This window comes from Coregonus clupeaformis, chromosome 8 (assembly GCF_020615455.1).
Source record: "Coregonus clupeaformis isolate EN_2021a chromosome 8, ASM2061545v1, whole genome shotgun sequence".
NCBI lineage: Eukaryota > Metazoa > Chordata > Actinopteri > Salmoniformes > Salmonidae > Coregonus > Coregonus clupeaformis.
This window is the reverse complement of record NC_059199.1, coordinates 46,771,403-46,795,975: the sequence shown is the minus strand read 5'-3', so window position 1 is coordinate 46,795,975 and position 24,573 is coordinate 46,771,403. Positions and strand designations below refer to the sequence as shown.

The 24,573-nt window shown below is 46.4% G+C and overlaps 1 protein-coding gene across 1 annotated transcript in view; it reads left to right on the top strand.

The window, feature by feature from the left end:
- The window catches only part of LOC121571845 (CUB and sushi domain-containing protein 3-like), a 558,910-nt gene that overhangs the window by 224,286 nt on the left and 310,051 nt on the right, over nucleotides 1-24,573 (top strand). The window contains exons 8-9 of the mRNA XM_041883584.2: nucleotides 8,199-8,286; nucleotides 9,829-9,953. Of these exons, the coding sequence (XP_041739518.2) occupies nucleotides 8,199-8,286; nucleotides 9,829-9,953 (213 nt within the window). The remainder of the gene's footprint in view (nucleotides 1-8,198; nucleotides 8,287-9,828; nucleotides 9,954-24,573) is intronic.

Genomic DNA, 24,573 nt, shown 5'->3' with positions numbered 1-24,573 from the left:
ATCCTCTGGCACCCCGTAGTGCCGGAAGACGGGAGTTAACAGGGCCTCCGCAGTCTGAAGGGCCGTGGGGAGACCGGGCAGAGGAAGGAGGCGGCAGGACTTGGAAAAGCGGTCCACAATGACCAGGATGGTGGTGTTACCTTGGGAGAGGGGAAGATCAGTCAAAAGATCAATACTAAGGAGAGAACATGGTCGTTGTGGAACTGGTAAAGGTTGTAACTTACCCGCTGGGAGGTGCCTAGGTGCCTTACTCTGGGCGCAGGAGGAGACATACTCCCTCCCATCCTTAGCCAAGGTAGGCCACCAGAACTTACCGAACAAGCAGCGCACTGTACGACCGATACCTGGGTGACCAGAGGAGGGTGATGTGTGTGCCCAGAAGATCAGACGATCACGGATAAGAGCAGGCACGTACCTCAGCCCAGCTGGACACTGAGGTGGAGATGGATCTGTGCGTAATGCCTGCTCTATATCCGTCCATCGCCCATACTACCGGCACCACAATGCAGGAGGCCGGGAGTATGGGGGTGTTGTCTCTGGGCCTCTCCTCTGTGTCATACAGCCGGGACAGTGCGTCTGCCTTCACGTACTTCGTACCCGGAATGTATGACAGTGTAAAATCAAACCGGGTGAAGAATAGGGCCCATCTGGACTGGCGAGGATTCAGCCTCCTCGCTGCCCGGATGTACTCCGGCGTGCCCGAGCGTTGGGACAGGACAGCACCTATCCCTACCTCGGACACATCCACCTCCACTACGAACGGTAGTAATGGATCGGGGTGGGCCAGTACCAGGGCTGAGGTGAACAGACCCCGCAGTCTCCTGAAGGCCAGGTCAGCCTCAGCAGACCAGCGGAGCCGGGACGGCCCACCCTTCAACAGGGATGTAATGGGAGCTGCAACCTTGCCAAACCTCCGATAGTAGTTGGCAAAGCCAAGGAAGCACTGCACCTCCTTAACCGTGGTTGGAGTCGGCCAATTACGCATGGCTGAAATGCGATCTCCCTCCATCTCCACACCTGAGGTGGTAATGCGGTATCCGAGGAAGGAGACGGACTGCTAGAAAAACATACACTTCTCTGCCTTGGCATAAAGGTCATTCTCCAACAGTCGGGCCAGCACTTTGCGAACCAGGGACACATGCTCGGCGCGCGTAGCGTAATACACCAGGATGTCATCGATGTAGACCACCACACCGTGACCAAGCATGTCCCGAAACACCTCGTTCACAAAGGACTGGAAGACGGATGGAGCATTCATCAAACCGTAGGGCATCACCAGGTATTCATAATGCCCCTTGGTTGTGCTGAATGCTGTCTTCCACTCATCCCTCTCCCGAACACGCACCAGGTTGTATGCACTCCTGAGATCTAGCTTAGTGAAGAAGCGCACCCCATGCATTGACTCAATCACTGAAGGAATGAGGGGGAGAGGATAACTAAATCTAATCGTCTCCTTGTTCAGTGATCAATAATCAATGCACGGGCGCAGACCGCCGTCTTTCTTCTTCACAAAGAAGAAATTCGAGGAGGCGGGTGAAGTGGAGGGACGTATATACCCCTGGCCCAGGGACTCGGTGACGTATGTTTCCATAGCCTCCGTTTCAGCCTGTGACAGGGGGTACACATGACTCCTGGGAGGTCCACGTCTACCCGAAGGTTTATCGCGCAATCCCCCGCCCGATGAGGTGGTAATTTAGTCGCACGCGTCTTGGAAAACGTGTGCACCAAATAGAGGTATTCAGGGGGAATGTGCACGGTGGAGGTACCGTCTGGACTTTCCACCGTGGTTGCACCAATGGAAACACCTAGACACCTACCCTGACACTCTCGCGACCACCCTGTGAGAGCCCTCTGTGGCCATGAGAAGGTGGGGTTGTGGAGTGCTAGCCAAGATTAACCTAATACCACAGGGAAAGCAGGAGACTCAATAATGGAAAAAATTACCTGCTCACAATGTGTCTCCTGGGTGATCATGGTGACTGGTATAGTGACTTCCGTTACAAACCCGGACCCTAATGGTCGACTATCAAGTGCTCGGATGGGGAGTGGAATGGATAGGGGAACCAATGAAATGCCTTGACGGCGTGCGAATGCCCTGTCCATAAAGTTCCCAGCTGTGCCTGAATCGACTAGTGTCTTACACTGGGGAACTACCGTGTGATCGGGAAAGTGGATAGGTAGGGTACAGTGCGCAGCAGAGGGCTCTGAATAAGTGTGGGTGTTCGATACTTGGGGTGATGCGAGAGTGCCCTGCCTTCCGCCTCCAGGCCCAAAAGAACATTGACTACGACGTGTGGTGTACTGTCCCTTCGTGCCACCAGAGTGGCACTGTCGCTGTCTTCCTCCGCTCTCTTGGACGGCGGCTCCACCCAGCTCCAGCAGCTCGGGATCCGAGTCATCCGGGGTGGAAACGGGCAGACCCCTACCAGGACGTCCTCTGGCTGCCAGCAGGTTGTCCAAACGAATGGCCATGTCCACCAGTTTCATAAAGGACAACATGGTGTCCCGGCAGGCTAGCTCCCATCGGACGTCCTCCCGCAGATGGCACCGGAAATGGTCGATCAGGGCCTACTCGTTCCACCTGGACCCCGCTGCCAGAGTCCGAAACTCCAACGCGAAGTCCTGCGCGGTCCTCGTCCCCTGCCTTAGGTGGACCAGCCGCTCGCCCGCCTCTCGACCCTCGGGCGGGTGATCGAAGACCGCCCGAAAAAGGCGAGCGAACTCCTCCAACGCGGCTCCTCCTTCGTTCCACACCGCATTGGCCCACTCCAGGGCTTTCCCACAGAGGCAGGAAACGAGGACGGACACCTTCTCCCTCTCCTGATGCTGGAGAAGTAAAGCTCCAGTTGGAGGATGAATCCTTGGCAGAGCGCCGCCGTCACATCGAACGCCCGTGGTCGGGATATCTGGATCCCTCCTGTTGCTGGGGTGTAGGTGGCTGGATCCGTTTGGCGAGCTGGTCTCGACAGATCGGGTCCTCTCCTCTCCAGGCGTTGGATGACCTGAAGAACCCGATCCATCGCTTCCCCCAAGCTGGCCAGCATCGTGGAATGCTCCTGGACTCGTGCCACGACTCCAGGCATGCGCTCTTCTCCCGCTAACTCCATAGCGGGTGGGTGATTCTGTGATGAGTGTGATGGAAGGAGTCAGGCGCAGGAGGGTAATCACCGAATACAGTTTATTCCTTCGTTACTTAAAATACGCTAGAATAGCGATAAACGAAACAGGCACAGGGGAAACTATCTACCCTGGCAATACACTGTAACGGTATCTCCATACAATACATAGGCACAGGGGAAATATCTACCCTGGCAACAAAATGGTACGAGTAGCTCCACCGAGCTACACTACTCTCACATTCAAACAATCACCCACAAGGACAAGGGGGCAGAGAGAACACTTATACACGGACTAATGAGGGGATTAGAACTAGGTGTGTGTGATTGACAAGACAAGACAAATGTGATGATGATAATTGGGGCGGCAGTGGTTAGTAAGCCAGTGACGACGAACGCCGAAGCCTGCCCAAACAAGGAGGGGAGGCAGCCTCGGCGGAAGTCGTGACAATATTCTACTTCAGAAAGCCGGTAAAGCCACATTCACTCATTCAGCAGGGAGAAACATTGTTTTCCGGTGATGCATATTCTATCAAATAATTATTGTTCTGTGCGGCTCATTGCATATTCCTACATTTCAAAATTGCTGTCTCTTGTTTTGTCGGTCACAAGGGGATATACTACACTGCTCAAAAAAATAAAGGGAACACTTAAACAACACATCCTAGATCTGAATGAATGAAATAATCTTATTAAATACTTTTTTCTTTACATAGTTGAATGTGCTGACAACAAAATCACACAAAAATTATCAATGGAAATCAAATTTATCAACCCATGGAGGTCTGGATTTGGAGTCACCCTCAAAATTAAAGTGGAAAACCACACTACAGGCTGATCCAACTTCGATGTAATGTCCTTAAAACAAGTAAAAATGAGGCTCAGTAGTGTGTGTGGCCTCCACGTGCCTGTATGACCTCCCTACAATGCCTGGGCATGCTCCTGATGAGGTGGCGGATGGTCTCCTGAGGGATCTCCTCCCAGACCTGGACTAAAGCATCCGCCAACTCCTGGACAGTCTGTGGTGCAACGTGGCGTTGGTGGGTGGAGTGAGACATGATGTCCCAGATGTGCTCAATTGGATTCAGGTCTGGGGAACGGGCGGGCCAGTCCATAGCATCAATGCCTTCCTCTTGCAGGAACTGCTGACACACTCCTGCCACATGAGGTCTAGCATTGTCTTGCATTAGGAGGAACCCAGGGCCAACCGCACCAGCATATGGTCTCACAAGGGGTCTGAGGATCTCATCTCGGTACCTAATGGCAGTCACGCTACCTCTGGCGAGCACATGGAGGGCTGTGCGGCCCCCCAAAGAAATGCCATCCCACACCATGATTGACCCACCGCCAAACCGGTCATGCTGGAGGATGTTGCAGGCAGCAGAACGTTCTCCACGGCGTCTCCAGACTCTGTCACGTCTGTCACATGTGCTCAGTGCGAACCTGCTTTCATCTGTGAAGAGCACAGGGCGCCAGTGGCGAATTTGCCAATCTTGGTGTTCTCTGGCAAATGCCAAACGTCCTGCACTGTGTTGTTCTGTAAGCACAACCCCCACCTGTGGACGTTTGGCCCTCATACCACCCTCATGGAGTCTGTTTCTGACCGTTTGAGCAGACACATGCACATTTGTGGCCTGCTGGAGGTCATTTTGCAGGGCTCTGGCAGTGCTCCTCCTGCTCCTCCTTGCACAAAGGCGGAGGTAGCGGTCCTGCTGCTGGGTTGTTGCCGTCCTATGGCCTCCTCCACGTCTCCTGATGTACTGGCCTGTCTCCTGGTAGCGCCTCCATGCTCTGGACACAACGCTGACAGACACAGCAAACCTTCTTGCCACAGCTCGCATTGATGTGCCATCCTGGATGAGCTGCACTACCTGAGCCACTTGTGTGGGTTGTAGACTCCGTCTCATGCTACCACTAGAGTGAAAGCACCGCCAGCATTCAAAAGTGACCAAAACATCAGCCAGGAAGCATAGGAACTGAGAAGTGGTCTGTGGTCACCACCTGTAGAACCACTTCTTTATTGGGGGTGTCTTGCTATTTGCCTATAATTTCCACCTGTTGTCTATTCCATTTGCACAACAGCATGTGAAATGTATTGTCAATCAGTGTTGCTTCCTAAGTGGACAGTTTGATTTCACAGAAGTGTGATTGACTTGGAGTTACATTGTGTTGTTTAAGTGTTCCCTTTATTTTTTTGAGCAGTGTATATAAAAAATAACCTTATTGTGTGGCCTGGTTGTTCTAGCGGTAATGCGTTACCTTCCGGAACATATCTACAGTGTCGGTACATAGGTTTGAATTCGGCCTATCTTGTCCTTTAACATAATCTCTCTCTATCTTTCCCCACTATCAATCTGTCCTACTTCCCTTCAATATAATCTATCTCTATCTTTCCCCACTATCAACCTGGCCTACTTCCCTTCAACATAATCTCTCTCTATCTTTCCCCACTATCAATCTGGCCTACTGCCCTTTAACACAATCTCGCTCTATCTTTCCGCACTGTCAATCTGGTCTACTTCCTTTAACATAATCTCTCTCTATCTTTGCCCACTGTCATCCTGGCTCACTCTCTGTTCAATAAAATCGGAAAAATCCCTTAAAATATATATACAAAATATATGGTGTATAAGACCCTTTTCACAATTTCTCAAGTTAAGCCTTACTGTATTTCCAAAGACACATTTTGTAACTCCTTCCCCGCCGAGATTTTGAGATAGTATTATTGTATTGGAAGACACTGAGCTCCAGTCAATTTCATTACAGTCCCTAAACGTTAAAGTGCCATGGATCTTCCATCTATTAAATACTTGTGTGCTCCCTCCGCTCTGTCTGCTGTCCTATTGGTTCCTGTCTTCATCTTCAGCACCTCATACTAAACCCAGCGGAAATTAAATAGGAATCAGGAATCAGGATATTGGATACGTCCGAAATGAACCCATATTCCCTATGTAGTGCATTCCTTTTGATCAGGGCCAATAGGGCTCCGGTCAAAAGCAGGAATAGGATGCTATTTGTGACGCAAGCCATTGTGTGGTACACCCAGCCACTGATCATCAGCCTTCTAATTCCCCATCCAGCCAGCCTAGCATTATGCATTATGCAAGCTAGCTATTTTCTATCTGACCTTATGTACTGGCATCCTCCATTAGGCAGCCGGTAAACAAGACCAAGAGATGGAGCTAGGACTGGTGGATCGAATAAACAGCACTCAGCTGAGTGTTCATGTCATGCCACACGACACATCAATAGTAATAGACACCATCTGTGCAGTTGGAGATAGAAAGGACAGAACGGCTGGAAGAACAGCATAGAAGACTGTGTTCCTGTTAGGAAGTGTAAATGTGGCAAGACTTGAGTGTGCTTGTCTTTACGCCACAGAGCTATTTTGGAAACACGGAATAGATGTAAATGGGTATAGTTTTCGATTGACAGAGATAGCACTGTGTTGGAAGTACACGTCTCTTAGAAAGAGGTGCCTAGCTAGCCACACAAAATGCTAGTTCATTTTGACTGTGGTTTATATATTTACCAGAATTTCAAAAATATTACAAAATACCTTTAACCCTTCCGGACCAAAGTCTGGCCTCTGACAAGCATTTAAATCTGTTATTTTCTCCTGAAAAGACAGGTATTTGGTACAGCAAACAATGGGCTGCTGCAGCTGGCTTTTGACAGTCATAAACACCTCTAAAGCATTGAGATGCATGGTCAGATGTGGTCCACAGCGTTGGTCTGTAATTAGCTTGGTGTAGACACTAGCCCTCCTCTCTCATCTCCTCTCCTCTCTCCTCCCCCTCTCCTCCTCCTCCCCTCCCTCCCCTCCCCTCCCCTCCTCCCTCCAGTCAGACCATGGTTTGTGGATAATGTTAATGACCATGGTGTGAGTGGGGCTTAGTCACAGGGAAAATGAAAACTGACACGCCACTCTCTGCCTCAGATGGAAAGTGATCCAAATGAATCACAATCATGTCATCCACAAGGCCCGTGCCCACCACACCACCACAACAGTCTTCAAGCTCAGTGAAGAAAAAACATAAAAGTAAGAATATTAAACATGCCCCCTGGATGAGATGTGACGCGTTAGCATTAGGATCGCTAAGGTTGACGCTGCTCTATCACTGGTTTCCACGAGCACGTCCAGCTTCAAAGTACTCAACACATATCATGGAGTTTATTGGTCACTGGCCACTGGTCAGCGAAGTGAAGAAGCTTCACCTTATTCATCCATACAGCCCAACAGTATCTATATGTATAACCTTTCAAACAGCCCTACATTCATTTGAGCTATCATGCCCTTTTATGCTAAATGAATATTACAAGTTTGACATGTGAAATGAAGTATGTGACGAGCGTAGGGCCTGAATATATTACTATAATTACCATGGTATTACGTAGTGCCATTTAGAGATGAAACCAGTGCCATATTCTAGAATCTAAATGGTCCATGTAAGTCTTCTGTCCTCCCAGCCTGATCACTTGAAATAGACTTCGATTTCGGACGTTTGAAAAGGTTTTGACAACTTCGATAGATTGCCCAGCACTGGGCGCAAACTCATGATGCTCAGAGTAAGAGGGCACTGTTTAGACCACTGCGCCACCGCAGTTCACAATGCTCTAGCAAGTCGTGAGAATACGCAATGATACTTGATGTTAATAGTGCATCGTTTTTTATTATTTTGTTTTAAGACTACCCCAAACCTAGCCCTAAACTTAACCACTCGGAATTAATGCTTAAACTTTTAACCTTTGTGTTGTTTCTGTAACCATGCAGAATGAATGCATCAAAAATAGACATTTGTCCATAATATGTCGAATTTCGAAGGGAAACTATGAGATCCTGTTGCTCCTCCACCATCTTGACCCTGTACATGCTGAGTGTTGGTGTGGTAGCTGTCCCATCTCCCCCCTCCATCTTGCTGTGTACCTAAGACCCTGTACATGCTGAGTGTTGGTGTGGTGTCTATTGTGTAAGAACAGAGACACAGGGCCAGCATGAGAGCCTTTGTCCTCTCTCTCTGGCCCTCGCTGGCTGCTCTCCTGTATGTATCATAATGCTCTGCTCTTATCTCCCCTGTGCAGTGAATGAGGGGGGCATCAAGCAGGCGTCCAACTCCTGTCCCGACCCGGGGGAACCAGAGAACGGCAAGAGGGTGGGCTCCAACTTTAGGTAGGTCATGTTGGGGTGAAGAATGGACCCTTACTAACATAGCACCCACTGGGCCCGGAGAGGCAGGACACTGGATTTGCAAAGCCTGTGGCAAGGCACCTCTAGGGTTGCAAAATTCCTGTAACTTTCTCAACATTTCCAGGATTCCCAGAAATCCCAGTTGGAAAATTCCTGGAATCAGAAGGGAATAAGCAGGAAATCTCCTCTACTCGGGATTGCTGCAAAACCTGGGAATTTGGGGAAAGTTACAGGAATTTTGCAACCCTAGGCACCTCTCATGTGGCTTGCATGTTGCAATGTGTTGGAGAACATATTGATCATAGTTTTTTTCCCACCACAACTATAAAGAACAATACAAAAATAAAACAAATACTATGTTATTTATGAGATATTTATATGCCCAGCATAGATGAAGCAGATGAAGTTAAAACAAAGATGATTGGTATGAAAATGTATGCACCCACTAACTGTAAGTCGCTCTGGATAAGAGCGTCTGCTAAATGACTAAAATGTAAAATGTAATTGGTCCTTCAAAAGAAAAGAAGCTGCAGCCTGCAGCTGTTAACAGGACTATTCTCAGAGGGCCATATATCCTGTCACTAAGAGTGGAAGGGCACTGGACATTGATTATAGACTGAAGGTACTCTGGTATCATTATGAGTGCAGTTTCATGAGCGTGACACACACCACTTCACTGTGGAATATTGACAGCAGCAGCTTAATGTGTGCAAAACCTATAAGGTCAATATTTAGCTCAGAGCCTGTATTCATAACGTGTCTTAGGGTAGGAGAACTGATCTAGGATCAGATTAGCCTTTTAGATAATAATGAATGGACATGAGGTACCTGATCCTAGATCAGCTCTCCTACTCTGAGACTCTTTATAAATACGGGCCCTGATGATTTTAACTGTGATGATGGCAGTGGAGATGGTATTCTATTTGAAAAGAGCTAAGAGATGCCAACGAGAAAACAATTACTTTGTACCCTTTATGTTATGGCTTATTGTAATGTGTAGTGGGAAAAATGCCCATTTCAGAATATCAGTGTGAGTGTGAGTCACAATTTTCCCCTTTGGATCATGTTTGTGTTCATCTGAACAGGGTGAATAGTTTCTGGAACCATTTCATCTGAATGATATCAGATTATCTCAACCGAGCCCCGAGTTTCAAACAAATCGAAGGTCTTTCAAACCAGGCTTTTTTTTTTACAGTGTAGGAAAATCAAAGATGAGATTACTTGCAGATGTATTTTGAGGTATAAGATTTTTGTAGTTCAATAACACATGTTAGCGGTACATCAATACTTTCAGTTCATTTACAGTATTTGGCTTTCTTGTGTTAAAAAACCCTATATTCCAATATCACATGGTCCTAGTGGGAATCTGTGTTTTATTACTGTTTAATGTTCACAGATAGGCCTATAGTTCATGTGTTTCTATGTCATGTAGTAACACTCCTGTGTGTGTGTGTGCGTGTGTGCGCCCGTGTGTGCCTGTATATGTGTGTTTGCGTGTGCGTGTTCCCTCTCTCCCAACAACAGCATTGGGGCCACCGTCCAGTTCCTCTGTAATGAGGACCACGTGCTCCAGGGCTCCAAGACCATCAGCTGTCAGAGGGTAGCCGAGGTGTTTGCTGCCTGGAGTGACCACCGCCCCGTCTGCAAAGGTCAGTTAGCACCCCTGGCAACTGCCTGCATGGCAACTGCCTGCATGGCTCCTGCGTCCCAAATGGCACCCTATTCTTTATTTAGTGCACTACTTTTGACAAGGGCCCATAGGGGGCTGGTCAAAAGAAGTAAACTATATGGGGAATAGGCTGCTATTTGGGACGCAGGGCATGGCTCCTGGGTCCCAAAATTAATTGAGAATATAGATATGGAGCCCTCATGGAAATGTCAGAGTACTTTGTCATTTTCAACTGACGGACATTTTGTTGGCTTGGTTTGGCTGGGAGATTGATTTGAAAGATAATTTGTGATTCTGTGTAATGTTCATGATGTTCAACAGTGGATCAGAGACATGCTGTGGTTTGATCAGTCAGTGTTACCACAGGGGAGGGTCGGTGTGACAAGCAGACAGGTTGTTAGACGTAGCTGGGCCACCTGTGTGCCTGGTCCTTTTTTGTGACACACACACACACACATTCATCAACCAATCGTGGTTCATTTTGATGTTGACACAGACATTGATCAACCAATCCCATCCCAGTGGTTAGGATGACCCTCTTTGCAGATCAGTAAACATAGCACAGTACAAAGTTAAATTATACTGTGTCTGTAACATTTAAAGCATCTTCCCTATCACGCCCTACAGTCATCCATCAAAGCCATCCTCAGGTTGTGCTATCCAGCCGTGCGAACAATGAAATGAAGAGAATGTTCTAGTATTTCAGGCAGACAGTTTAATTATACGTAATTAGGTACTGAAATTAGTTGATATGGCAATGGACAACTATTTCAAGGCATAATTATTGTCTTGCTGGATCATATTGGGAGACCAGCAAGTCTTCCATCTCCCTCTCCCCTCTCCCCTCTCCCTCTCTCTCTCTCTCTCTCTCTCTCTCTCTCTCTCTCTCTCTCTCTTTCGCTCCCTCTCCCAGCTCTCTCTCTCTATCTCCCTTCCTGTCTCTCCCGTCATTAATGAAGCATTCACCTCTTGTTAGTTTTTCCTAAAATGTGTAGACATTATTATCTCATCAATTAAACACAGCTGATATCATTTATGCCGGATCGTGTCACTTGTGTGACTGTGATTCCACCCTGGGCACTGACCGGCCTGATCAATGCCCCCCAGGACACCCATGTCTCCCTTCAGAGTACTGTTTACTTAGTTTATTAGGATCCCCATTAGCTGTAGATCATGCAGCAGCTACTCAGAGACAAGTCAACACAAAGACAATATTATATTACATTTAAAATAATTAGTCAAGACACCAAGAGACAACCAAAATACTTCCTATAGACCGATCTGTTAGATATTTAGATCAGGGATGGGTAACTCCAGTCTTCAGGGGTCGGAGGGGAGTCACACTTTCTCCCCATACCTAGCTAACACAGCTGATTAAACAAATTGCATTTTAAACTAAAGGCCATTATTAGTTGATTACATTCTAGCAGACACTCTTATCCAGAGTGAATTATAGAATCAATTAGGGTTAAGTGCCTTGTAGAAGGACACAGCAACAGATTTTTCACCTAGTCAGCTCAGGGATTCAAACCAGCAACTTTTCGGTTACTGACCCAATGCTCTTAACCAATAGGCTACCTGGAGTCAGGTTAGCTGGTGCTGGGGCAAATGAGTAAAACCAATCAGGCCCCCAAGGACTGGCGTTGCTCATCCCTGATTTAAGATGTGACACAAGATGTTTATTGATCTGTTTAGTTTTTAGTTTTTTATTAAGCTAAGCATGCTGTTTGAGTAATAACTGGTGGCAGATCTGTTCGTGCTATCATGTAAACCTTTTTGGGCTGTAGTTGGAGTTGTTTACACAGCACAGACAGATCTGTATAGAAGCAGCTTTTACTTTATGGTTAAAAACAGCTGATGGCGTAGAGGGTTAATTATGGTACTGGGTATGTAGTAGTCTTACACCAAACTTGGTCCTGGGGACCCCAAGGGGTGCACGTTTTTTGCGCTAACACTACACAACTGATTCAAATGATGAACTTATCATCAAGCTTTGACTATTTAAATCAGCTGTGTAGTGCAAGGGAAGAAATAAAAAAAATTGCACCCCTAAATGTGCACCAGTTTGGGAAACGCTGTCACCCTGATTAAGGCTCTATGCTAAAACACGGTAGGTGTTCTTCTATATGCTATATGCTTTTTATATTTAAGGCTTATTTAATGGACATAGAGCATGTAAAAACACAGACACTTTTCACTTTCAAACCCACCTGAGTGCTTGGACCTTGGATTCTTTAAAGCAGAATTTTATGTATCTTGTTTTTCTAATCTAGCAGTCTAAACAGTTTTATACTGGGCACTGCTGTTGTGTTCCCTAAGAGGAGGGGGGCTTCTTACAGTAGGTCAAGATAGATCTAAATTAATTATCCTAATTAACTCCGAAAGTCTCTCAACATAAAATTAAGATTCGTAGGTATGATGATACTTTGTGGTCAAAATATCAGGGGTAGTGCTCTTTCTTGATTCAATTTGAGATAATGATTATTCAGTGAGAGAATTGCATTCGATAGAGAGGATGTGCTAAAACTTTGCAATCACTGAATAATTTTCAGTTTGAACATTCAATATGCCTCTCTTTCTTATTTACAAGAGTTATCTTATGAAGTGTGACCAAATGGCTAGTGTAAACTTTGATAAACCTCCCATCAAAACAAAACTTAACAGCTCACTACTGTATATAAAAACAAGTCACAGGCGCTCTTGATAAATCTTGTTTCTTGTCAATCGTCAACTCTGCAATGTCCTTGTGTCCCACAAATGACTTATCCGCCACCATATCTCAGTGCATATACGTATTGAGCACTAGTGCCATATGGTCACATGACAAACAGACAGATGGTTAGGCCGATATGCCGACGCATTCTTCTCACTTCTTTCAGTAATTTACTCTGATTAGCAGTGTCTTTGAAGCAGGGTAGAGAGGACAAATGTTGATATGACTAAATATATCCAGGCAGTTTATGATATCATGACGTATAACCTGGCTGTATCCACAGCCAATTGGACTTCATTAGGAGGACAAAAAATATTCCCTATTTAGTGCACAACTTATGACCAGGGCTCTTAGAGTCTTATTATAAGGCATGCGCTATATAGAGAATAGGGTCATTTTTTGGTTGTACTTGGACTCTATCGATTAGCAGGGACAATCCAATAAATAGACATCAAATGCCAAAACATATTTTTATTGTAGTGTGTAATGAAATGATTAAGTGCATCAGTAAAAAGAAAAAGCCAGGACATTGTGTTTTTGTTTAATTAAAACTAGCAAAACAACACTTTTAACACTTTTTTACTTATATAATCCTGAACTATGTTGCTAATAAAACATACATACACGATGGATCGTTGATGTGATGAATGTGTACATGTACAATATATACCACAGGAGGTTGGTGGCACCTTAATTGTGGAGAACGGGCTCGTGCTAATGACTGGAGCGGAATCTGTGGAATGGTATCAAAAAAACACGTGTTTGATGCCATTCCATTTGCGCCATTCCAGGCCATTATTATGAGCTGTTCTCCCCTCAGCAGCCTCCACAGATACAGTGCATTAGGAAAGTATTCAGACCCCTTTACTTTTTCCACATTTTGTTACGTTACAGCCTTATTCTAAAATGGATTCAATAAAAAATACATCAGCAATGACAAAGCGAAAAGTTTTTTAAATTTTTTAATTGAGCAAATGTATAAAACAAAATAAACAGAAATACCTTATTTACATAAGTATTGAGACCCTTTGCTATGAGACTCGAAATTGAGCTCAGGTGCATCCTGTTTCCATTGATGTCACTCCCTGGCTCGGGGGACTCTTAAATGTTGAGCCAGGGTGTGGAGTTTCTGTTACATTTTCTATGCTTTTGTTCTAGTTCGTTTATATCTATGTTGGCCAGGGTGGTTCCCAATCAGAGACAGCTGTAGCTCGTTGTCTCTGATTGGGGACCATACTTAGGCAGCCTGTTTGGCACTAGTATTTTGTGGGATCTTGTTCCGTAAGGTTTTGTGTATAACCTAGGACTTCACGTATCGTTTGGTTTATTGTTTTGGTTCGTGTGTGTACTCAATAAAGAATGTACGCTTATCACGCTGCGCCTTGGTCCGCTTCATCTGTCAACGAGCGTGACAGAAGATCCCACCACCAGAGGACCAAGCAGCGTGCCCAGGAGGAGAAGTTGGCGATGTCCCAGGTGGGCGAATTGTGGTCTTGGGAGGACATATTCGCGGGCAGAGGGCCATGGGCAAAAGTTAATGCCCAGGCAGGAGAGGAGAAACGGCGCCAACCGTGCCGACGACGGACACGCGAGAGGCAACCCCAAGTAATTTTTTTGGGGGGGGCACACGGCGTGGACAACGGGGCTGCTGGAGGCAGCTACAGGACGAATCGGCGGACTAGGAGAGGAGGCCACCAGGTTTGGGGGGCTGGAAGGGTGGTTGGCGGAGCCTAGAGGTAGAGCAGAGCCAACTCCCCGTACTCAGGCTAGGCAGCGTGAGACTGGGCAGGTTCCGTGTTATGCGGAGCCACGTACTGTGCCGCGAGTGTTCCGGCACAGTCCTGTACGTCCTGTGCTAGCACAGTCATGTACGTCCTGTGCTAGCACCACGCACGTGTCGTGCTAAGGTGGGCATGCAGCCAGGACGGAGTGTGCCGGCTCAACGTTCGTGGCCTCCAGTACCCCTCCTCGGTCCTGGATATCCTGTGCCAGTGTCACGTGCTGTAGTGCCAGTACGAGTGCACAGCCCTGTACGTCCTGTGCTGATGCCTCACACAGATTGTGTGGAAATAGGCATTCAGCCAGGACGGGTTGTGTCAGTTCTCCGCTCCAGACCTCCAGTCCGTCTCCACAGTCCAGCCCGGCCTGTTCCTGTCCCTCGCACCAAGCCTGTGGTGCGCGTCGCCAGCCCGGTCCGGCCTGTTCCTGTCCCTCGCACCAAACCAGTGGTGCGCGTCGCTAGCCCGGTCCGGCCCGTTACTGCTCCCCGCACCAAGCCAGTGGTGCGCGTAGCCAGCCCGGTCCGGCTTGTTCCTGTCCCTCGCACCAAGCCTGTGGTGCGCGTCGCCAGCCCGGTCCGGCCTGTTCCTGCTCCCCGCACCAAGCCAGTGGTGCGCGTCGCCAGCCCGGTCCGGCCTGTTCCTGTCCCTCGCACCAAGCCTGTGGTGCGTGTCGCCAGCCCGGTCCGGCCTGTTCCTGCTCCCCGCACCAAGCCAGTGGTGCGCGTCGCCAGCCTGGTCCGGCCTGTTCCTGCTCCCCGCACCAAGCCAGTGGTGCGCGTCGTCAGTCCGGCACGGTCCGTGCCTGTTCCACCGGTGCCTGGTCCGGCACCGGTCAGCTGCTCCACACCGGAGCCAGAGCAATCCGCTCCACCGGTGTCCAGTCCAGCTCCGGCCAGCGGGGCCAGACCAGACCAGGGGCGCTACGGGGGGGTAGAGAGAGAGTGGTGGTCACGCCCGGAGCCGGATCCGCCTCCGAGGCGGAATGCCCACCCGGCCCCTACCCCGTTGTGTTGATGTGGCGCGGTCGCAGTCCGCGCCTTTGGGGGGGGTACTGTCACGCCCTGGCTCGGGGGACTCTTAAATGTTGAGCCAGGGTGTGGAGTTTCTGTTACATTTTCTATGCTTTTGTTCTAATTCGTTTATATCTATGTTGGCCAGGGTGGTTCCCAATCAGAGACAGCTGTAGCTCGTTGTCTCTGATTGGGGACCATACTTAGGCAGCCTGTTTGGCACTAGTATTTTGTGGGATCTTGTTCCGTAAGGTTTTGTGTATAACCTAGGACTTCACGTATCGTTTGGTTTATTGTTTTGGTTCGTGTGTGTACTCAATAAAGAATGTACGCTTATCACGCTGCGCCTTGGTCCGCTTCATCTGTCAACAAGCGTGACAATTGATCATCCTTGAGATGTTTCTACAACTTGATTGGAGTCCACCTGTGGTAAGTTCAATTGATTGGACATGATTTGGAAAGGCACACACCTCTCTATATAAGGTCCCAAAGTTGACAGTGCATGTCAGAGCAAAAACCAAGCCATGAGGTCGAAGGAATTGTCCGTAGAGCTCAGAGACAGGATTGTGTCGAGGCACAGATCTGGGGAAGGGTACCAAAAAAATGTCTGCAGCATTGAAGGTCCCCAAGAACACAGTGGCCTCCATCATTCTTAAATGGAAGAAGTTTGGAACCACCAACGCTCTTCCTAGAGCTGGCCGCCTGGCCAAACTGAGCAATCGGGGGAGAAGGGCCTTGGTCAGGGAGGTGACCAAGAACCCGATGGTCACTCTGACAGAGCTCTAGAGTTCCTCTGTGGAGATGGGAGAACCTTCCAGAAGTACAACCATCTCTTCAGCACTCCACCAATCAGGCCTTTTTTTGGTAGAGTCGCCAGAAGGAAGCCACTCCTCAGTAAAAGGCACATGACAGCCCGCTTGGAGTTTGCCAAAAGGCACCTAAAGACTCTCAGACCATGAGAAACAAGATTCTCTGGTCTGATGAAACCTGAATGCTAAGCGTCACATCTGGAGGAAACCTGGCACCATCCCTACGGTGAAGCATGGTGGTGGCAGCATCATGTTGTGAGGATGTTTTTCAGCGGCAGGGAGACTAGTCAGGATCAAGGCAAAGATGAACGGAGCAAAGTACAGAGAGATCCTTGATGAAAACCTGCTCCAGAGCGCTGAGGACCTCAGACTGGGACCACGACCCTAAGCACACAGCCAAGACAACGCAGGAGTGGCTTCGGGACATCTCTGGAGAGACCTGAAAATAGCTGTGCAGCAACTCTCCCATCCAACCTGACAGAGCTTGAGAGGATCTGCAGGGAAAATGGGAGAAACTCCCCAAATACAGGTGTTCCAAGCTTGTAGCGTCATACCCAAGAAGACTCAAGGCTGTAATTGCTGCCAAAGGCGCTTCAACAAAGTACTGAGTAAAGGGTCTGAATACTTATGTAAATGTTATTTTTCAGTTTTTTATTCGTAATACATTTGCAAACATTTCTAAAAACCTATTTTTGCTTTGTCATTATGGGGTATTGATGAGGGGAAAAAACTATTTAATCAATTTTAGAATAAGGCTGTAACGTAACAAAATGTGGAAAAAGTCAAGGGGTCTGAATACTTTCCGAAGGCACTGTATATATATACATATGGTATTAACACTGCTGCCATAACTGTCCTGTGTGCAGTTAGGTAGACTAGCTGTAAATTATGTATGATGAGTTTTACTGCAGACAGTATTACAAATTACACCTTGAAATGGGCAGGCAATGTTCCGCAGCCACTTTCCATGTGTGCCCGTGTGTTGGGTGAACATGCGTGTGTCACGTTATATAATGATTTGAAGACAGGCGCAGGAATACGTATTAGGGGTTTTATTTACTCCACCCAACACAAACATTATATACACTACCGTTCAAAAGTCTGGGGTCACTTAGAAATGTCCTTGTTTTCGAAAGAAAAGCACTTTTTTTGTCCATTAAAATAACATCAAATTGATCAGAAATACAGTGTAGACATTGTTAATGTTGTGGCTATTGTAGCTGGAAACGGCTGATTTTTTATGGAATATCTACATAGGCGTACAGAGGCCCATTATCAGCAACCATCAGTCCTGTGATCCAATGGCACGTTGTGTTTGCTAATCCAAGTTTATCATTTTAAAAGGCTAATTGATCATTAGTAAACCCTTTTACAATTATGTTAGCACAGCTGAAAACTGTTGTGCTGATTAAAGAAGCAATAAAACGGGCCTTCTTGAGACTAGTTGAGTATCTGGAGCATCAGCAATTGTGGGTTCGATTACAGAATCAAAATGGCGAAAAACAAAGAACTTTCTTCTGAAACTCGTCAGTCTGTTCTTGTTCTGAGAAATGAAGGCAATTCCATGTGAGAAATTGATAAGAAACTGAAGATCTCGTACAACGCTGTGTACTACTCCCTTCACAGAACAGCACAAACTGGCTCTAACCAGAATAGAAAGAGGAGTGGGAGGCCCCGGTGCACAACTGAGCAAGAGGACAAATACATTAGAGTGTCTAGTTTGAGAAACAGACGCCTCACAGGTCCTCAACTGGCAGCTTCCTTAAATAGTACCCACAAAACACCAGTCTCAACGTCAACAGTGAAGAGGCGACTCCGGGATGCTGACCTTCTAGGCAGAGTTTCAAATAAAAAGCCATATATCAGACTGGCCAATAAAAAGAAAAGATTAAGATGGGAAAAGGAACACAGACACTGGACAGAGGAAGATTGGAAAAAAAGTGTTATGGATAGATGAATCGAAGTTTGAGGTGTTCGGTTCACAAAGAATAACATTTGTGAGATGCAGACCAAATTATAAGATGATGGAGGAGTACTTGATGCCATCTGTCAAGCATGGTGGAGGCAATGTGATGGGAGGTGCTTCAGGAAGCATGGGGTGAAATCTCTTCAGATTACCTCAACAAATTGACAACTAGAATGCCAAAGGTCTGCAAGGCTGTAATTGCTGCAAATGGAGGATTCTTTGACGAAAGCAAAGTTTGAAGGACACAATTATTATTTCTATTAAAAATCATTATTTATAACCTACATTTCCTATGCATTTTGCTATATTTCCTATTCAAACTCATTTCATGTATGTTTTCATGGAAAACAAGGACAATTCTAAGTGACCCCAATCTTTTTAACAGTAGTGTATATACAAAAGGGATGTAACCCAAACAAAGAGTGAGGTGTAATCTCTACACAATACACGGGACGAGACCCGTAAACAACAAGAGCACTATACACGGTACTCACGAGACCAACGGACATGGGACAATAATTGACACGGACAACAGGGAACAGAGGGCACATATATACACATCCTAATCAGGGGGAATGGGAACCAGGTGTGCGTAATGAGACAAGACAGTCCGGAGTTGGTGGTAATGAACCAGATCAGTGACGCCTAGAAGACAGGTGACGTAGACCTCCGGAGCTGGTGAACGGAATGAGCAGCAGTACCGGGGGGATCCGTGACAGCGTGCTTGCACCGGCTTGCCTCCTTGTGTGTGTCTCTCCCTGTCCGTGTGTGTCGGTGTGTGAGACCAGTGTACTCCTGTTTGTGCATGCAGACACATTAGGAGTTGAAACAGGAAGGGAAAAAAGAAAAGTACCTTGGCTCAGGGTTAATGATGTCATTGATCATTCTCAGTGGCCATTGTTTTTTAGGTTACTTTGTACCTGCCGTTCCTCCCAGTCGCCTATCAGACCAGCTAATCTTTATTCTCTCTGCTGAATTGGCTTGTTTTCCCCCAGCGGAAGGTCAGCCTGAATGTTGGTGGACATAAAACACCAAAAATAGGAGAGAAAACAAGTTAAACAGGGTGTTTTATCAACAGCAAACGGCTAATTATCTTGATGTCTTGAAGTGGTGGCTTATCTCCCTGGCTTGGCATCCCTCTCTGGGAGAGCTGGGTTTGTGAAAGTTCACCATTCAAATACTGTAGATGATAACACAAGGAGAAGGATCTGCAATCTTGATCTCTGAACTATTAAATTGCTTGACAAAAAAAACTGGGAAAAACAAGCGACTTAAGGACAACCAAAGTCAGATTTCAGAGACTTTATTTTGCCTCTCCCGGGACGCAGGATGCCAATATTCATCATATAGATGAACCAGAGCGTATATCCCTGTCCTGTCCCTCTTGTGAAATCCCTTTCCTTGTTTTTGAAGGTGGTGGTTAGAAAGGTAATGAATTGTTTTCTCACCATCGTGTCCCTTAATTGTATAGATCATTTCTATCTGGCTGCTTGGTGTGCTTGCTATAAGTTACGTCATGCACCCAGCAGGGAGAGCCAAGACCCTTAATTTAGTAAGCAGTTATTGAGCTGTCAGACCGCGGAACACAGGCATGCCTAGATATACGTCCCCTAGATAGAATACAGATTCTGTTTCCCTGAGGCCTAGCTGACACTGGCCGCCCCCAAAATTAAATGGTCACAAATCCCATTTCTATGTCCATACGTTGTTGTCACTGTGTACATGTGGAGACAGACATCCTGAAGCACACTGAGGGATGGAGGGACTATCTAGTGAGACTGACTTTGACGAGTTATTAATACCACTCTTAGCCCATCACTTTAGTGATACTGCTTATGTTGTGTTGTCTACAGTGACAGTGACAGAGAGAGGTAAAAAGAGAAAGAAATGGAGAGTGAGAGAGAGAGAAAGAGAGACTGAGAAAGAGAAAGAGACAGACAGGAGTGAGAAAGAAAATTAACGAGACAGTGAGTGACAAACAGACTGAGAGAGTGAGCAAAAGAGAGAGATAAAGAGAGATGGAAATAGAGACACAGGTAGAGACAAAAGACATAGGGAGCCAGGGAGTTAAAGGGCTCATGCCTTTATTACTTGGCCACGACTGTGGTACAGTGAGACAGGAGTGGGTGTGAGGTGTTAGTGTGTTATCGGGTGTGTAAGCACCATGTTACCAGACACTGTGTGAGGTCTGCGTCTCTGTCTCCGGGGCCCTGCAGGCTATCAGGCCAGCTGCCTTCACCACTGGGTGAGATATCTGTCTACTATCAGGCCAGCTGCCTTCACCACTGGGTGAGATCTGTGTATACTATCAGGCCAGCTGCTTTCACCACTGGGTGAGATCTCTGTCTACTATCAGGCTAACTGCCTTCACCACTGGGTGAGATCTCTGTCTACTATCGGGCCAGCTGCCTTCACCACTGGGTGAGATCTCTGTTTACTATCAGGCCAGCTGCCTTCACCACTGGGTGAGATCTCTGTCTACTATCAGGCCAGCTGCCTTCACCACTGGGTGAGATCTCTGTCTACTATCAGGCCAGCTGCCTTCACCACTGGGTGAGATCTCTGTCTACTATCAGGTGTGACGAGTACTGAGGATACGAAGAGGCAGGACGCAGACACAGGAATTAACAAGGTCAAGGTTTACTTAACAATGAGAAAGACAATAACAAAGACCGAGTAAACGACACAACGCTAACAATTACACACAACAATGAACCAACAGTCCAGGGCTATATAGTGGTGGTGATGAGATGATGAGGTGCAGGTGCGCTGGAGGATTAGGGTGCCTTGGGTTTCCATTCCTGTGTTTGCCAAGGTGGTGCGCTCAGACCGGTGGCTCAGTAGACCGGCGAATCAGAGCGCCGGAGGGGAGCAACGGGAGGAGACGTGACATCAGGCCAGCTGCCTTCACCACTGGATGAGATCTCTGTCTACTATCAGGCCAGCTGCCTTCACCACTGGGTTGCAGGAGCACTGAGAACAAGACTCCCCATGGTGGAGACATACATGGACGCATCAACAGACACACGCTTAAACAGAGACACACACACAAGCATACACACACAGATTCACCTCTCTGTCTCTGTCTCTGTCTCTGTCTCTGTCTCTCTCTCTTTCTCAGTATCTCTCTTTCCTATCTCTCTTTCTCTCGCTCTCCTTTTAACTATCTCTGTCTCCCCTCTCTCTGTGTGTCTCTCTCTCTCTCTCTCTCTCTCTCTCTCTCTCTCTCTCTCTCTCTCTCTCTCTCTCTCTCTCTCTTTATCTCTCTCACACACACACAAACACACACACACACACAGATAGATACAAACAAAAAGAAACAAACATGCAGACACAAACAAACAAGCAGACATACTTACACACATAATATTCTGAAAAAAAATTACGCAACATTTTCAAAGATGTTAGTGAGTTACAGTTCATATGACAAAATCAGTAAATTGAAATAAATTCATTAGTCCCTAATCTATGGATTTCACATGACTGGGAATACAGATATGCATCTGTTGGTCACAGATACCTTAAAATAAATGGTCCTCACAATGGGCCTCAGGATCTCGTCACGGTAGCCATACACGTGGTCTTCGGTTGTGAGGCCGGTAGGACATACTTTAAAATTCTCTAAAACGATGTTGGAGGCGGCTTATAGTAGAGAAATGAACATTAAATTCTCTGGCAACAGCTCTGGTGGACTTTCCTGCAGTCAGCATGCCAATTGCACGCTCCCTCAAAACTTGAGTCATCTGTGGCATTGTGTTGTGTGACAAAACTGCATATTTCAGAGTGGCCTTTTGTTGTCCCCAGCACAAGGTACACCTGTGTAATGATCATGCTGTTTAATCAGCTTCTTGATATGCCACACCTGTCAGGTGGATGGATTACCTTGGCAAAGGAGAAATGCTCACTAACAGGGATGTAAACTAATTTGTGCACCAAATTTGAGAGAAATAAGCTTTTTGTGCCTATGGAACATTTCTGGGATCTTTTATATCAGTTCATGAAACATGGGACCAACACTTTACATGTTGAGTTTATATTGTTGTTCAGTATACATACACACACACACAAACTGGCATACGTACAGAGAGAGAGAGAGAGAGAGAGAGAGAGAGAGAGAGAGAGAGAGAGAGACATACCACCTTCCATAGCACCATATTATCACAGAATAAATCCCCTGACTACCCCCCTCCCTCCCTGAGCCCATTGTGTATGTCTGTCCCCTGTGTTTGTGTCACAGTCCCCTGATCCCGTCACACCTCCACCCACCTCTCCTCCCCTCCCTTCCTCTACGGCACTTTCTTTCTCGCCGTGGTACTCTGACCTTTAGCTGGCCACTAAATCACTGGCTGGCTGTCACCCGCGTGTCTGTTTGTTCCTGCGGCTAAAGGCTGCACAAACTAATTAAGGAAGATGCCACTTGAAATCATGCAGAAAATTGCCTAGATCTATATTTTCAGGACAGCCCAAGGGTACACAGAGTTAATCATAAATTTCAATTTAACTATTCATTGGTGCTCTGTTTTCTCTCTCTCTCTCTCTCTATCGCGGTCTCTGTCTGTATCTCTCTCTCTCTCTTTTTCAGTGCGGATCTGTTATTGCTCTCCCATAATGAGATTGTTATAGGAAGTGTGTTGCGTTTATTTAAAAAAGTAAGACTAATTAGCGAAGTCGTATTGAGAAGAAGAAATCGTATTCCCCTTACTGACACACAATGGGAATGCTCATTGCTCTCATAGCTAAGGCTGATGAGATAGTTGATCGACTCCATGTCTATTATTTCCTGTATTTTAAACATTAGTGGGGGATTCAATCAGCCCGGTGCCATTTGTTTTATTGTAGCTCACCAGCTCAAGGATATTACATAACCTCCAAAGTGACAGTCGTTCACATCTCTTATTATGAGGACGACTCAGACATTATAAATACCCAGGAATGACATTCTCTGCTTGCTCATTGGCTCATCTCTCCTGGGTTGATACCATTGAAATATAATGAATAATGTTAATAAAGCAGAGACTGAATGGGACACTTTCTACTTCTACTTCCTGCTTTAATCCTATGAGTACACTCAAAATGGCTGCCAGTCCACACATTATGGCATCATTGACTTGAATGGGGAGGCCCGTTTTACTCATTCTAGTTATGTGGTTGATACTGGAAGTACTCCATATCTGGCCGTTGATGTAAAAAACCATCGTTGAAATTCAATGGAATCTGCCATAGCAATGCTAACAAAGTACCTACAAACTACTGCCCACACACAAAGGGGAAGCATCTACCAGTGAAGGGAGTCTACCTGTTAGATATAGTAGCAGTAGTGGTATTTGACATTACCCAAAACCATTTTGTGACTTTATCTGACCATGGGGAAAGTTATTGTGTAAATGTATGTTTTCTTGAATTAACCCAAGTTCTTTAAATGTATGCATTATGTGTGACCGTATAGTACAATGTGTTCAAGGCTACTTTAGTGATGCCGTTCGTCTCAATGTGCCAGTGACTTTCTGAGCAGACCAGCAGAGTGTGGATTATACCTGAAGGGTCTACAGAGTCATCGGTGTTGCCACCATGCTGCATACAGAGATAATGACTCATTTATTTTCAAAAGCAATCAAGATGTTAGAGACTGATAAAACCTGCTGCCTATAGGAGATAATAGAGCATACATCCCAAATGGCACCCTATTCCCAACATAGTGCACTATTTTTGACAAAAGCCCTATGGGCCCTGGTCAAAAGTAGTGCACTAAATAGGGAATAGGGTGCCATTTGGGACATAACAGAGCCTTGTCTTCCCACCATCACAACATTGTCACTTTGGCATTGTTGCTGATGAACGGCACCAATAACAAAGACTTTATAGTCATAGTAGTGTCCTGTTCCAGAATGCTATTCCACAAACTTTTTTTTAGCCTGCCTTAACCGCAAGCCCGGTAATCTTTGATAGCTGTCAGTGCATTTGGAAGACAGACAGGACAGACGGGACACAGACAAGCCGTGTCTGTATTTAACAAATAATGACTGGTGTTTCTCCATTAAGATGATGAATAAGGCCGTGGTGGGGTTTAACTAGTCATCTGAGTATAAAATGGTATTGCCTTAAATGACTTGTTCTGGTTCAGATAGCAGCAGGCTCTATCAATAATATATTAAAGTATAATTTTAAGTTGAATATAGCCCAAGAAAACGGGCCCTGGTGTCTTGACGATATTTCATTAATATGAGCATTAAATGTTAGCCAAATCAATACACCTAAAGCGACTCCCTACACACACGCAAACAAACACACACACAGCATTTGGCAACATCTGTCTCCAATTAA